Source organism: Mustela putorius, unplaced genomic scaffold (genome assembly GCF_011764305.1).
Source record: "Mustela putorius furo isolate JIRA1106 unplaced genomic scaffold, ASM1176430v1.1 tig00003853_pilon_pilon_pilon, whole genome shotgun sequence".
Classification (NCBI taxonomy): domain Eukaryota; kingdom Metazoa; phylum Chordata; class Mammalia; order Carnivora; family Mustelidae; genus Mustela; species Mustela putorius.
This window is the reverse complement of record NW_025422005.1, coordinates 62714667-62730322: the sequence shown is the minus strand read 5'-3', so window position 1 is coordinate 62730322 and position 15656 is coordinate 62714667. Positions and strand designations below refer to the sequence as shown.

The window sequence follows — 15656 nt, the reverse complement described above, 5'->3', positions numbered from 1 at the left end:
AGGGCCAGATGGTAAATATTTTAGGCTTTGTGGACCATACATTCTGCTGGTATTACTCAACTCAGACACTATATTGGAAAAGCAGCCATAGACAACAGTAAATGAATGAGCATGGCTATGTTTCAATAAAACTTTACTTCCAGACACTAAAATCTGAATTTCTCATAATTTTCACCTCACAAAATATTTTTCTTTTACTCTTCAGCCCTTTAAAAATGTGAGACCCATTCTCAGGTCTATAAATGCATTATTCAATACAGTAGCTACTGACTGCATGTGACTATTTAAATAAAAAATAACTAAAATTAAAAATTCTGCCTCACTAGCCACATTTTAAATGTTCAAAAGCCACATTTGGCTGTTGGCTACCATATTCACACAGATATAAAATATTTCTTCATCACAGAAAGTTCTATCAGTGCGGCTCTAGGTCCCTAAATTTAACTACCTTTTGGATATAAACTTTTAGAAATCTTTCCAGACTTTTAAATGTTCAAAAAATATACTCCATCTTCTCCTCAAAACTTATTTATTACCAGTTGTGGCCAACTATAACATCTTGCACCTTGTCACTCAAGTCATAAACTAAGGAATCATTCTTAATTCCACTTTCATCAATTTTTTTTAAGATTTTATTTATTTTATTTGACAGATAGAGATCACAAGTAGGCAGAGAGGCAGGCAGAGAGAGAGGAGGAAGCAGGCTCCCTGCTGAGCAGAGAGCCCGATGTGGGACTCGATCCCAGGACCCTGGGATCATGACCTGAGCCGAAGGCAGAGGCTTTAACCCACTGAGCCACCCAGGCGCCCCCACTTTCATCAATCTTAACACCCAATAAGTAAGTCTAGTAAAAAAAATTTTTAATACCACTAAAATTTCTCCCCATCTCTATTCTTATTGGCCCATTTTAAGCCTGTATCTTCTTCAGGCCTTGCTTCTAGTATTATGCCTCTTTAATCCATTCTTCACATATCACCAATGATCTTTCCAAAAAAGAAATTTCCTTTCTCACAATTCCTCACTGTCTCTCCATAACCACCATGGGACTAAATCAGACTCCTTTACACAGGTACCAGCAGAAACTGGATGACACATTCAAACTAGGATACTTTGAGAAATTTGATAAAGTATTTACAAAAGTGTGGGCGCAGTGTAAGGATATCATCATAAAGAAGCACATAAAACTGTGTGCTCCACCACAGACTTAAAGGAACTAAGGAAGGGAGTGGTTACCAGGAACTAGAGACAGAGAGGGATGTTTCTTGTCCTCAGGTTACTTATAGATTTTAAGCTCCCTCTGGAAACTTAGTCACTTGTCTTAATTGCCCTCCAATTTTCTTGACCTCTATTTTGCTGTGTCTTCTTTATCTTCTCTTCTCTGGCCTCAAATATACTGGTGACTTTCAAATCTGAATCTCTCCTAAATTTCTCTTAATCCAAGATCCATATATTCAATTGCCTCGGAGTGATTATATGGATATCCTAAAGGTTATTCACATTCATAATGTCCATACAAAACTCATTTTCCTTCTAAAAATTGATTCTCCTACAAAACCCACTTTATCAGGAAGTAGTCCAGTCACCAATGCTAGAGTTTGATGCAATAATTCACACATAAAATAATGAGAGCCTATAAGGGCACAGAAACAGAAAAAAATATTTAAAAGATAAAAAATAGGACTTATTAACTGGATGATGCGAGAAATTTGTTGAAGTCTTACAAGTTTATGATTCAGACAATCCAGGGATAGAGTTAAGAAACAGCTCACGGAACTGTAGAGAGATGAATTCAACTAATCATATAGTAAGTCTGAGGTGTGCATTGGTCTCTCCTCCTAGAAACTTCAGAAGACAGTTTGAAATAGGAATCTGGAGCATAGGGGAGAAGTAGTGATAATCACATCCAAGAAGTGACCTAGAAAAAAACCCCAAAACTCTAAGGACAGACCATAATTTGGGAACTGATAACGATAGGCAAAGCAGTTCTCCGAAAGAAGAAAACCAGGGATGAGTAGAATTAGGGAAACCAAATTAAGAGTTCAAGAGAAGACTGGTCAAGAACATTAAACACAGGGGAACTGAAAAGTGAGCCCTGGATTTGGCATTTATCTTATTATTATTATGGCTAAAAGGTGTGTGAAAACAGTGATAGTTTTTCCTCAAAGAGGGAGTTGTCCAAATACAAAATAAAAGGGTTGAACTTGAATTGAAAGACATACACTGTTAAATACTTGAACATATTATTCAACTGAATTAGATGAAATGCTGGACTGAATCTATTTTCATTTCATCCTAGTTCAGAAACCAAAGAGGAACCACTCCTATCACCAAACTCCACAAATTCTGTCATTTGTCATATACTTTTGGGAGGGAGACAGACGGGTGGGTATTAAATAAGGTTTTACTGCAGCCTTCCTCAGAACTGAGCCATTTACCTATCCCCACCTTGTAATAAAACCAATTTGTAGATGGGATTGGGAGGGAGACAAACCTGTAAGAGACAATCTCACAAAACAGACTGAGGGTTGCTGAGGGGAGAGGGTTAGGGAGAGGGTGGCTGGGTTATGGACCTTAGGGAGAGTATGCGCTATGGCGAGTGCTGTGAAATGTGTAAACCTGACGATTCACACACCTGTATTCCTGGGGCAAATAACACATTATTATGTTAATAAAAATAATTTTAGGGGCGCTTGGGTGGCTCAGTGGGTTAAGCCTCTGCCTTCATCCCAGGTCATGATCTCAGGGTCCTGTGATTGAGCCCTGAGTTGGGCTCTCTGCTCAGCGGGGAGCCTGCTTCCTCCTTCTCTCTGCCTGCCTCTCTGCCTACTTGTGATGTTAAATAAATGAAATCTTTAAATAATAATAATAATTTTTAAAAATGCTTTATAAATGGAAAGAAAAAAAAATTCACCAACTTGAGGAGCCCAGGCTTTCACTCACTCAGACCCATCAAACTCCCAGAGCACCCCATTCCCATTCTCTCAACCACATCACCACTGAAACTTTTCTGAAGTAACACCCGCCACCGCGCTGGGCAACCTCCCGGGGCTGCAGCGCTCCAGCTACCCGTGAATCCATCCAAATACTCCTTGCCTAGTGCTGGCCCGGCGCCAGGCGGGTGGCGAGGGAGGCTTGTGCTGCTGCTCCGGTCGCCGGCGGCTGCTGACGTGCCAGAAGTGGTGGACGCAGAGGCCTGCGCTGAAGGCCCGCTCTGAGGAGTCTCCTGGAGTCCGAAATTATAAGGACCCTGAGACCGAGGTTCTCCCAAAGCGAGGGAAGCTGCAGGGACCGACGGGGAGACTGTTGAGACCTCAGACCTCCGCATTCTCACAAATCTTCCCAAGCAGAAGTCTGAGATGGCTGAGCGTCCCTTCACTGACCCGAAGTTAGAGAAGCGTCGCAGGAAAACGCCTGAGCACGGCACGCAGACGCACAGAGCCGTGCGCAGGCGCAGCGAACCCCAGCTTCCCACCCCCACCCCATGCCTGGGGGCCCTACTCCTTCCGGTGCCCAGTCCTTTCACCCACCATAGGATTTGGCTTTGAGCTTAGTCTGAAGTACCGCTCTCTTCAATCTGCTGGGATCAGCTGAACACAACTTTTCAAAGCCTATCAATGACCATCAAATTTGGTAGCCCGTTAGTCTCACGGCACTGTATTTTACTAAAGGTTTTGCTTTTGAACATCTCCCACACCCCCAAATATACTTAGTTTTTTAAGTTTACAGACTGTCCATCACTAGACACCAAACGCCGATGATGGTGTAGACAAATGTCAGTGTTCAGCCCACCTAACATTGCTCTTGTGGAGAAACGCAAAAAGGAGCCATTAACCTCCTGCAGTTTAAATATCCACAAGGATGTTGTCATTATCACAAGAGAATATTCACCCATTAAGCTTATTATTGTATCAGCAATAACCTAAGAAGCAGGTCAATGGATGAGATCTCTCTTGGACAGCTCCCAGTTTCTCAAACTGTGGGTACAAATTAGTAAGAATAGACTATATAAACCCAAACTCTAGCTTTGCAACAAATTACCTCCATGAAATTGTTTTGTGCCTATTTTCTTGAATATAGAAATAGTACCAACTTCCCAAAGAAACTAGGATTGAGAAAATACTCTAGATACTGCAATTGGAATATATTCAAACATTACTGACCATAACCTAACAGACTTGTGGAATCACTATGTTGTACACCTGAAACTATTGGAACACTGCCAACTATACTTCGATAGTAAGAAAAACTGAATTCATGTAGTTGCTGAATTACCTAAGTCAGGTGTCTAACAGCACAGTTCACCCACATGCAATGACTGGAATCCTCAAAATTCCTTCAAATACTTCCAGTGATACCATTTAAGATTATGTTCCATCCAATTCCAAACTTTCAGAAAAATAGTGGCAACTCAGCCTAAACTCTTCAGTAAACTGTCAAAATAATGGTAGACATTTCAAGAATCTCATGTAAGCATTTTCTCATCAAGATGTTACAATTGACATTGGTGAATGATGTCTAAGTGAACCACCACTACTCATTTTTTAGTTAACTCCACCCCCACTGTGGGGCTTGAACTAACCACCCCAAGATCAAGAGTGGCATGCTCTACCAACTGAGCAAGCCAAGAGCCCACTGATCATTTTTGAAACAACTACTAGAATTTGCCAACATGCTTGAGAAAATTTCAACTTCCATTTCAAGAAAAATGTTCATTGAAATACTTTATTTTCATCAAGAATGTAAGTCTTAGAATACTTGTGCTCATTCCAGTCTTTTGGAAGTTTCAAAAAATATTGTGGAAACTACGAACTTGTATTTCCTTAAGGGCCAACAATTCCTTGGATAGGTTGCTGGAATTCTGACATAGAAATGTTTAAAAAATAAGATGCAGTCCAGAATGCTGTCCTATTCTAAAATGGTGCAATGTGCCATTTACCTAAATTACTGTGATCAATTCAAAGTAACCATAAACTTATGAAATAGTCCCAAATTTCAATAGCCATTTATTCTGGTGCATCTTTTAATTCATATATGGATGGGTTTATCAATTTTTAATCAATTAACATTCTCACTGATATAGATCAATTTACATTAGCTATTATCATATAACATGAAAGAAGCACATGGGAAAAACAAGCAGAACAAAAGACTTCTTGATAGTTCTTTAAAATTGAGTTTGCTGTTAAGGAAACATACAAATAAATACAATGAAGCAGAAACAAAATACTGTACTCAGAAAAATAGCATTGCGGAAGGAAATCTAAAGCTGAAGATAAAGATCTTTATTTTACATTATGCATAATTACATAATTTATTAAAATTAATACAATTCATATACAAAATAGTAACACAGTAGTCATTTTTAAGTTTGTTAAGCACTTTACAGGAATGTTAAGATGGCAAAACTACATATACTAAGCAGTGTCTCACGACTCCATCAATGTCTAGCTCACTAATTCAGGCTGAACATTCACTCTCCGAAGTACTTCTTCAGGCATGCAAAAAACAGGACTAACAGGTTTTATCTGTTCTTCTCCCAAAAGTGACAATCCAGCAATTCCAAATAAAGTATGAAAAGGATCTACCTATTTAAAAAATAAGAATTTATAGAGTATTACAAAAATGAAAACTTCTAAAACCCTACTTCTGAACAAGTTATATTGGATTCCATTATATTTTCTTTACTTGAATAAATGCTTAGTTTTTTCTAAAAATGATGACTTCAAACTTTTTTTAACATAGGACCTTTCACCATACACAATTTTTTTGACAATTAAGTGATGAGAAATTTCTGCAAACTTGTCTTCCCTTCAGATATTCTCAAGTTACCTAGAAAGTATCCTGCTTAAAAAGTAAAACGCTAAATATCATCCATTTTTAAGCCTGGAAGTGACATAAAGGTAACTCAAAGCAATGTAACTATTACATGAACATGTCAGAAATATACTTGCCATATCTCCTGGTCGGTCTGCAAATCCTCCTGTTTCTTCATCTTGACATGCTAAAATGAAACTTCTAAGTTTTTCTCTATCAATCCAATGAAGCCTTCCAATTATCTTTAGGGAGGCCAACACCCACCATGAATAGCATACATCTGGTAACTAGGAGGGAAAAAAACCACAAGCAATTGCCACAATTTTATTCTCTAGTCCAAACATGGGGTGCTGGAGGAGACTAAGGGATATACTGACATACAGTTAAAGATGCTAAAATTCGTAAATACAATTACTTGGATTTAAAGATAATCACTGGGATAAGACCAAACATTTCAAGCCACAGACACCCACACTAAATGTTTCAGAGTTTAGGCACTCAGTAACAACTATCCCTGTACCTTTATTTTATCTGCAATAAACATCCCTTATCCAAGAAGCTGGTGGTTAACACTCATGAAATCCATGGTGATGTACATTCTACTTCCCTAGTCAGAGCATTTTCAACAAGTACTGTCCAGGTAGGTATGTAATTTGCTTAAAAATAACCTAAAGCCTGGCTCCTCAAACACAGGTCATTTGGGTTTAAAGAATGCAGAATATCTCACCTTCAACTGAAGAATCATTTCGACAAAATCGCTGGGTGATTCGTAAGCACATAAAAAACTGTCCTACACTGTAAGTGCAAATTCCTGGCAATCCCAACCCTGACCCATTTTCTAACTGTTGAAAGTTGCAGGTTTTTCACTGGACTGTAAGTAGCTAGAAACCACCTGTGGGGATTTCCCTACCCAACTTATTCAGAAATATTGAACAAGCAAATCTAAAATAAAAATACAATGACCCAGACAAAATCACCACCATGCCCTATCTTATTTTCTGTCAAGGATCCAGCAATCTATAGCCCTTGAAGTCTAACTTAGACTACAACCGAAGTTTTTTATGTATGTGTAAATCATTTTTTAAAATACAGTCTAAAAAACAAAAACAAAACCCAGAAAAACAAAAAATGCAGTCTTGTGATAGGAAAATCACATCAAATTCAAATGAAACCACTGTTATTTTACTTAAACAGCTATCCCCACTGGTTTCTTATGGCACCATCTACTCTTTAGGGTAGTTATGTACTTGCCAACAAGACTATATATCTTACAGAAGTGGAAACATTTACTACCTGGCCCTTACAGACCCAATTTAGAACATAGTATGTGAGAGCGAAAGACAACTATGGATGTGCAAAGGAAAATCTGATTCCCCTTTCTCCAAATCAAAATGCCAAAAATTGGGTTTTTCTTAAAAATTTTAATAAGGATTTTAAACAAAATTTTGCAATGTAATTTTTAAAAGTCATTGATTTGGTAAATTAATTGTCCTTTCACACCCATGAAGTAGACGCAGAGACTTCTGTACAAAATACATGTATTCATTTAACACTACTCATTGGGTCCCAAATATGAAGAATGCTTTTTTTTTTTCAAGATTTTATTTATTTATTTGACAGAAAGAGAGATCACAAGTAGGCAGAGAGGCAGGCAGAAGGAGAAGGGGAAGCAGGCTTCCTGCCAAGCACAGAGCCTGACGTGCGGCTTGATCCCAGGACCCTGAGATCATGACCTGAGGTGACGGCAGAGGCTTACCCCACTGAGCCACCCAGGCGCCCCTACAGAAAGCTTTTAATGCAGGACGAATTTTCCCTGGTATAGGTCTATAATTAAAAGTTTAAAGAAACAGCTTCATTTCACTGGCTAGAAAATATAAGACCCTCAAGATAGGGAAAAAACCACTTTAAGAATACATACTATGTCTGAAATATAAATGTATTTCTAAGCTAGGATATTTGCTATTTTTTTTGTTTTCCTTCAGGTAACTCCAGAATCCACTTCATGATTGGAAAGGCCAGAAGACAGCTTTGTCATAGAAAGAAGATCAGAAGGAACACATCTTTTCCTTAAGTCTTTTAAATGGATACCATAATTAATAAGTATCTCCACTCCAGCTGTTTTACTTTTGCCAAGAGCATTTTTTAGGAAGAAAAATTGCAATGGGGGGAGGGGTAAAAGCACATTATCAATTTACAAGAAGCTATAGTAGTTATAAAGCTTAGAACACAGTATCTTATGAATCAATACCTTCTCTGGCCTTCCATTGAGTCCACCTGATGGCAACTGTCGTTCACAAAGCCACCAACCGAGTAAATCAGAATTTACTTGATGCAACTGGCTAGTAATAGCCAGAAATCCTGTGCAACAATAGATCTAAAATTACAGACATAAAGTACATGTGTATAACAATTTTCAACAGTAGTGTAGTAATAAAAACTACTTAATTAAAATGCCATTTATGTCTAAAAACTTGCTTTCTATTAACAAGTCAGAACTGCAAAGACATAAATATCATATACCTAACTGAACAAATTCAAACATACTAATTCCAGGATCCAATTCTACAATGATATATTATTGTCAACATTTCTTCATAGCTAAAATCAAAAATTTTTTAAAAAGGATTTTATTTTTAAGTACTCTCTATACCCAACATGGGACTCAAACTCACAACCCCAAGATGAAGATCTTATGCTCTACCTACAGAGCCAGTCAGGTGGCTCTAAAAGCAAATTTTATTGGACACCTACTTACAGATACAATGCACAATAGTACAACTACTACTTACAAATACAACTGCCTCTCTGGCACAAGCAAACAGGTATTCAGGATAGGCAGGGAAAAGAATGTTTCCATCTACTTAGTTAAAAACTAATGGAAAATAAAAGCGAAGAACATGCAACTCCTGATCCCAGGGTTATGAGTTTGAGCCCCACACTGGGTACAGAGATTAAATAAACAAAACTTTGTTGGGGGGGAGGGGCAGTTAAATAGTAGAAAATAAAAATATATCTTTCATGATAATAAATCTACTTATGTTGCCTGGGCCAGGGGCTTCCACCAACAGGGAATATATACACAACTACTATAAAAATGCCTTTATCTGCATTTAAGCAATTCTTATGTAACATCCCATATTACATTTAAATTAACTTCAGTCATACATAACAAACACTGAAACTGCTATTAATATATTTTCCCAATTTTTCACTTAACCCCTCAAAACTTACATATTTTAATCTCCATTAATAAATTACCTGCCCAGCATGGGATTCAGAACCTGGCCTGCAACCAAATCCACCATCAAAGTTCATACACGATAAAACAAATTCGATTGCCTTTTCCACATTAATAGCATCTAGCTTCCCCTACAAACAGAAAAAATAAGCCTACTGAATTCCAGAATAATCATGGGAACTTAATTATTCCAATACAATATTCAAAACTTACCAATAGGGCCAAGGTTGCCACTGCACAGAAAGAGAATCTTGTATCAATTTCTCCTAAAAGAAAAAGGAAATTAAATAAAAACTAAGTATTACCAGAGGCATCTGATCTTAATATATAATGCCAATTAACTGAAAACAAACTGTACAACTACCATGTTTAAATTTCCATGAGTTCAAGCTTAACATTTACTTTTCAATTAGCAGGACGAAAGCTGAATCTGAAGTAAAATCACTTCTAAGAAATCCAAGAACTAGAAAATTTGCCAAAAATACGGCAAAACTATCTTAAGTTGCTTACAGCACCCAACAAGGGACGGTAACACAGAACCAAAAAGATAACTCAATTTCTAACAATGACAATAAACTTACCCTATTATATAAAAGTAGATTTTCACATCCCATGAAGCAGCTGGTCTCTCCGGCCTGCACTGTATTCAGCCCTAAAGCAGAGATTATCTACATTTATCAAGTATAGTACTATTCCCTCCCTCCACTCAAATATCCAGTAAGTTTGTAAAGTTTTTTGAATATCTCTCCCTCTTCATTAAATAATTAAAAAAAAAAAAAAAAAAAACTTTACAAAGCCACCAAATACTGGGGGAAAAAATTTCACCTACCTCAAATTTTAGACTGGCCCCCTCTGTTCCAGTTCTCTGGTATGCTGATAAACTAACACAGTGCATGCTGGAACTTCCAGCAGACCATTTAACTTCAGTAAGACCAGCTGCTTAGTGGGACCTGAAAAGATCAAAAACTTAAAAATCTCCTTATAATTATTAGCAAAGCCTCCAACTCATTGTACTTAAAAACTTTCAACAAATCTTATCACTACAATAAACACCCGAACAGATTTTAATATTGGTACTTTGGGTAGCATGAATGAGACTGACATTACCCCAAATATCTCCAGCAAAAGAACCATCTTCTTTCTGTAGACTCTGAACATATTCCACAACTTTATTTACATCAATAACATTAATACTATCATACAGAGTAAGAATCTGTAACAAAAACAAAACAAATTAAGTAAATACTTCTTCAACACTGCTACTTTGTTCTAAGACGTTCTTCCTCAACCACCCTTTAAAATGTCAAGCAAGCATGTCCTTCTGTCTATGCACATTGTGACCTTTTTGCAAAGGTGCAGACTATCTTCTACTATGCCACAGGCTTTATCAACAAACCCAAACCAGTAACAAAGAATTTATTTCCTCCATATAAATTGCAACTTCGTATTCCAAACTTTGTACTAACTTACATATACAGAAGTAGACTTTTATAGTATTTTTCTAGAAAATTGTATTTATTTATTTGACAAGAGTTAGAGACAGCGAGAGGAACACAAGCAAGGGGAGAGGGAGAAGCAGGCTTTCCACTGAGCAGTGAGTCCAAAGCAGGGCTCAGTCCTGAGCTAAAGGAAGACACTTTAATTACTGAGCCACCCAGACACCCCCAGAAGTAGACTTTCAAGTCGTAATCGTGGATCTTCACTATTATCAAAATTAAACCACTTAACTCTAGCTGGTGATTTTCAAATTATTTACATATACTGAAAATAAACATTTTATCATTCAAGGTCTCAGTGTAATTTTTCAATTTACATCAACTTTGGATTCAGCTAATACATGCCATCACATCACTGACCTTGTAAAATACAGGCTTCATTTGAAAAGATTAGGGAAACTTTTTTTGACAGATACCAACTGTCATGTTCCTAATACCCAGTTCACTTTCTCCATTCTCAGGTAAGAGAATACACTACCAAGACTACTAAATTTTAATATTTACCTGGACAGCACTCAGAGTATACAAAAGATGAGGGTCATGTCCAATACTGGCACTTATTCCACCACACTCATGTTGACATGACTTAATGAATGTCAGAATTTCTTCTCTATTCATCCGATGTAGTTGTCCCATGAGATCCATTACAGTCAGACCCCAATAGATACCACTCATTCTCAAATACTCAGACATACAGTATTCCTAAAATACACAATTATTTTAATGTGCCAGTTTGAATTGATGCAGGGTTATTAAAGTGATAGAACATGTAAAAACTAGTCATACTTATTGTTTAATTCAATTCATCCTAACTGTTAATTTTAAATTGTGGCTATCAATACTGGGGGTTAGGAGAGGGTAGTATCTGCAATGCATATGATAAATTCACCTGCAACTAACAATACAAATAAGACTTTAATCTCTCTTAAAATCTAACGAGACGTATAAGTAAAAAAATATACCAACTTTTTTCAAGTTTGGGAACAGAGTATTTGTTTCAGAGTATCTACATCATATTTATCAAGTATCAATTCTATTAATATATGGACTATGTAAAAAGCCTATCTACTACCTATTAGAAAATGGTACAACTTGAAACCAAAATAGCCAAGGCATGTAAAAGTTTAAATAGCTAACAGAAGCTACTCAGAGACATAAAAACTGGTACAGAGACTAGATCAGAAATAAATTTTTGCTAGTCACCAATGCAACACATGTTAAGTTTCAGTCTGGTGAGTAGTCTTGGGGAATTTAACAGGTCACCAATTCATCAATGTTTCCCAAAATGGTAAATTAATTCAGTTGTTTGGATACTACAGGGAAAAATTTACTTTCAGTTTCATTACTTAGCCCCCTAAGAGGGTAACTATTCTTCAGGGTTTGAAACTTAAGGTAAAACTTTTTCAAGGTCTCAGCGTAATTCTAGAGCTAAAGTGATATTACACATCAGCCATATATTCAGGTAATACATGCCAACACATCACTGACCTTGGAAGTAATACCTCAAGGACAAAAATACAAATCTCTTCTCTACCTCAAACCTCTTAAGCATCTAGGCAGATGGGGAATCTATTTGATCTATCAAAGCCTCTGAGAACCGTGGTTAATTCTGATACCAAGGTACACTCACTGCACTCATGGAGAGAACTTCAGTCCTCCGCATGCAAGAGTTACCGTTTTTAAGAAACACGGGCCACAGATACTGACCCATTTACTGTTCATGCTTAAGAATGTCATTTCTTCAAAATAAAAGGAACTTTCAACACAAAATCATACATACATAATCATCTTTCTTGGAGCCATAGGACGCGATATAATCTGCATGCTTCTCTAACAATAGCGTGTCAGGTGCATCTGACTTGATAACAACATCCTTCTGCGGTGTGCCCTTTCACAAAACAAAAAAGCAGTGACTTTGTAACTGTTCATTTTTTTATGCTTCACCCTAGTGTATATATTTAATATACATCTGAACTTTTCATCTTAATTCCACCTTGCCGCACAGAACTTTCTATATAAAAACTAGGTATCTGACCAGAAAGAAATTAGGCACTAAAGCTCTTCGGAAGATTCGGGTAATTTTTCAGGTCTCAGAGTAATTCTAGAGCTAAAGTAGTAATAATCAGCTTCGGATTCAGAATACATGCCAGCTCATCATTGACCCAAAAAATTATTACCCTCATCTGTTGTTGCTTATCTTTCACTTAAAAAGTAAAATAAAAACCACAAAACAGCCCATCTTGCCAATTCAGAATTTAGTTTACATGCAGCAGAAAACTGAAGCATTAAAATTAAAATGTAAAGTATTTATATATAAAATAAAGCTGGCCCATAATTCGCAGGTAAGTTAATTAAATTTTACTAATCCTAGGTTATCAACTTATCAGTAAGTTCCTTTAGTTTCATCTTCTCCTGCTTTGGTCTTAGTTTCTTCATTTGCAACAAGCCCCCAGGAAATGAGGATTCTGCTCTAGTTCCCCGCATTTCTTACTGTAATCGAGCCAGCTAAAACTCATTCTAAGTAGGTCATGACCATTACCGAAAAAAAATTAGTGAATTTCCATCAGATCCCACTTAAAATTTACTGCATCTTCAAAGAACGTATCAGTAATGACTTTATCGGTTTTGAGCCATATAGAAAAAAAGGAGAAAAAGAACCACCGACTGGCCCGGCTTTTTTGAGGAGTTAAGAAATCAGGCCGTTGAACCTTGAGGCCTGCCTCGTAGAGGAAAGCCTCGATAAAATTAGAAGCCGTACGTGCGCCCGCGAGGTCTGCAAAAAACGCTGAGTAATACTTCACTCTCTCTGAACCCTAAAGAAATCCCTTTCACGGCCGGTGTCTTAACCCAACTGTTCTCCAATACTTGCTGAACAATTAGAACGACTGAGCTGCTCAGTACTACTCCACCTAAACGCCACCCGCGCAGTCACAGTAAAGGACAGCCTCACTCACCATGTCTGAGACGGAAAAGAGAACTTTCCACCGTTCCTGGGCAGATTTAGGCGGCACGCGCCTGCGCATAAGCTCCCCCCAGGCCCCTTCCCGGCATAGCTGACCACACTCCCGCCTGTAGGAAGGAGCAGTTGCTTGGCTGCCCTAGGACCCCGCCAAATGCTCATAGCTGTCCTCGCTGCCTGAACCCAAGTTCTCTGGCGGTCATTTTCTCGTCGGGTGGTGACCTTGATATGTTTGAAAGTTTTAAGTAATATGTATCTGAATTACTTTTAAAAAATAATTTGTTCCTGAGGCTCTTTGAACTCTGAAGATCTGGAGTGGATGGTAATTAGTGGAATTCTTGCATGTAGGAAGTATTCAGTGTTTTCTGAGTGAATGTTAAAATGTTTACATGTCGCTCCTGTTCGCCTTTTCTGTTTCGGATGTGGCTCACTCCCTTCACTTCTTCAGCAAGTGCTACTAGCTGGAAGTTTTGTAAATTGCTTTTGGAAAAAAAAAAAAGACCATCCATGTTCTTTTCACAAACTTCCGACTATATTTAGATTTGCTAGGGGTGTTATTACAGATATTTTCATTTGTGCTTCCTTGGATCTTTCATACTTAAGTATTTTGAGCACCCATTAGAAAATATTGGCACCCTATACCCTTACAGTGTATTAACATTCAGTAACGATTTGGAGAAGTGTTCTGACACAATGACCTATATGGGCTATCAATAATTAAGAGTGTTGAATCTGCTATGATGATAGATTTCATTTTTTTTCTCCCTGTAATCAATATTCTCATTTATAGTTTGAAGCTACTTTATTTGACAGAGAGAAATCACAAGTAGTCGGAGAGGCAGGCAGAGAGAGAGAGAGGGAAGCAGGCTCCCTGCTGAGTAGAGAGCCGGATGCGGAACTCGATCCCAGGACCCTGAGATCATGACCTGAGCCGAAGGCAGCGGCTTAACCCACTGAGCCACCCAGGCGCCCCTTGAAGCTACTTTATTAAATGCATGTAAGTTTAGCATCTATTTCTGGTGAGTTGATCCTTGTACCATTCATTGATGACTGTCTATAGCCCTAATACTTTTTGTCTTAAGAAGTCTGCCCTACTCTCTGCTCAGCAGGGAGCCTGTTCCCCCCTAGCCCCTCGCCCCTTTGCCTGCCTCTCTGCCTACTTGTGATCTCTGTCTGTCAAATAAATAAATAAAATCTTAAAAAAAAAAAAAAAGTCTTCCCTAAATGCCTGTGTGGCTCAGTCGGTTAGGTCTCTGACATTGACTCAGGTCAGGATCTCAGGGTCCTGGAATGAAGCCCTGCCTTGCGTACCTTGTAAGGCTCTCTGCTGAGCATAGTTAAGCTGGTAGTCTGCTGGGCCTTCTCTTCGCCCTTTTATTTGCTCTCTCTATATCTCTCTCTCCCGCTCTCAAATATCTCTCAAAAGTCTTAAAAAAAAAAAAACCGCCCTAAATATTAGTGTAATTTCCCCAGCTTTGTTTTGCCTCTAAGTCAGATGGGGGAGGGATGTGATAGAGGGAGAAAAAACAAGTGGGAGAAGGAGTGGTCAGACTTCCTAAAAGAGAAATGCTAATACAAGCATCAGATCCAAAAAGTACCATTCAGATTAAATCAGTAACTGCTGAAAGAATGAAAAAACAAGCCTCAATTCCTACTTTATAAATTCATTCAACATATAAGTATTGGATGTCTAGAATGTGCCAAATATTATTCTAGGTTCTAGGGGTACAATGGTGAATAAAATGTTATCTGTATAGGAAGTGTGTGTTCTAGCAATTCTTGTAATTACATTCAGCAGTTCTATTTCTAGGTATTTATCCTACAAATACATACAGTCCTTTGAGTATGAAGTGACTATACACATGAATATTCAAAGCAGCAGTCTTTTTCTTTTTATTTAAGATTTTATCTGTTTACTTGACAGAGAGGAGGGGGGAGAGAACAAGCAGGGGGAGTGGCAGGCAGAGGGAGAGGGAAAAGCAGTCTTTCCCATGCAGGGCTGGATCCCAAGGACCCAGAGACCAGGACCAAAGCCAAAGGTAGACCTCCAACCCACCGTGGTACCCAGGCTCCCCAGGAGTAGTCTTTACAATAACAAAAGATTACAAATATCTTATGTACCATTGAAAGGTTAAATAAACTATACTG

The 15656-nt window shown here is 38.0% G+C and overlaps 2 protein-coding genes and 3 non-coding genes across 5 annotated transcripts in view; all 5 read right to left on the bottom strand.

Moving 5' to 3' along the window:
• The window catches only part of MSH4 (mutS homolog 4), a 104889-nt gene extending 99764 nt beyond the window's left edge, over positions 1-5125 (bottom strand). The window contains exon 1 of the mRNA XM_004758171.3: positions 3095-5125. Within this exon, the coding sequence (XP_004758228.1) occupies positions 3095-3326 (232 nt within the window). The 5' untranslated portion in view covers positions 3327-5125. The remainder of the gene's footprint in view (positions 1-3094) is intronic.
• A 137-nt stretch (positions 5126-5262) lies between these two features.
• RABGGTB (Rab geranylgeranyltransferase subunit beta) lies at positions 5263-13636 on the bottom strand. Its single transcript, XM_004758172.3, has 9 exons — positions 13504-13636; positions 12330-12437; positions 11054-11251; positions 10161-10266; positions 9267-9319; positions 9074-9184; positions 8064-8189; positions 5953-6102; positions 5263-5586 (listed from the first exon to the last, which is right to left on the bottom strand). Exons 1-9 carry the CDS (start codon positions 13570-13572, stop codon positions 5446-5448), a joined length of 1062 nt encoding a protein of 353 aa, XP_004758229.2. The 5' UTR covers positions 13573-13636; the 3' UTR covers positions 5263-5445.
• Positions 10839-10910, bottom strand: LOC123387447. The gene has a single exon (XR_006601899.1). It is a non-coding gene; the product is annotated as a small nucleolar RNA SNORD45 (small nucleolar RNA).
• LOC123387445 lies at positions 11955-12038 on the bottom strand. The gene has a single exon (XR_006601897.1). It is a non-coding gene; the product is annotated as a small nucleolar RNA SNORD45 (small nucleolar RNA).
• LOC123387446 lies at positions 12634-12712 on the bottom strand. The gene has a single exon (XR_006601898.1). It is a non-coding gene; the product is annotated as a small nucleolar RNA SNORD45 (small nucleolar RNA).
• Positions 13637-15656: the final 2020 nt, after the last annotated feature.

Coding starts and splice junctions, on each gene's coding strand:
- RABGGTB (XM_004758172.3), bottom strand. CDS start 13,572: ATGCGCAGGCGCGTGCCGCCTAAATCTGCCCAGGAACGGTGGAAAGTT. Junction 12,438..13,503: donor TCTTTTCCGTCTCAGACATG/GTGAGTGAGGCT, acceptor GTTTTGTGAAAG/GGCACACCGCAGAAGGATGT. Junction 9,185..9,266: donor TGGCAACCTTGGCCCTATTG/GTAAGTTTTGAA, acceptor TTCTGTTTGTAG/GGGAAGCTAGATGCTATTAA.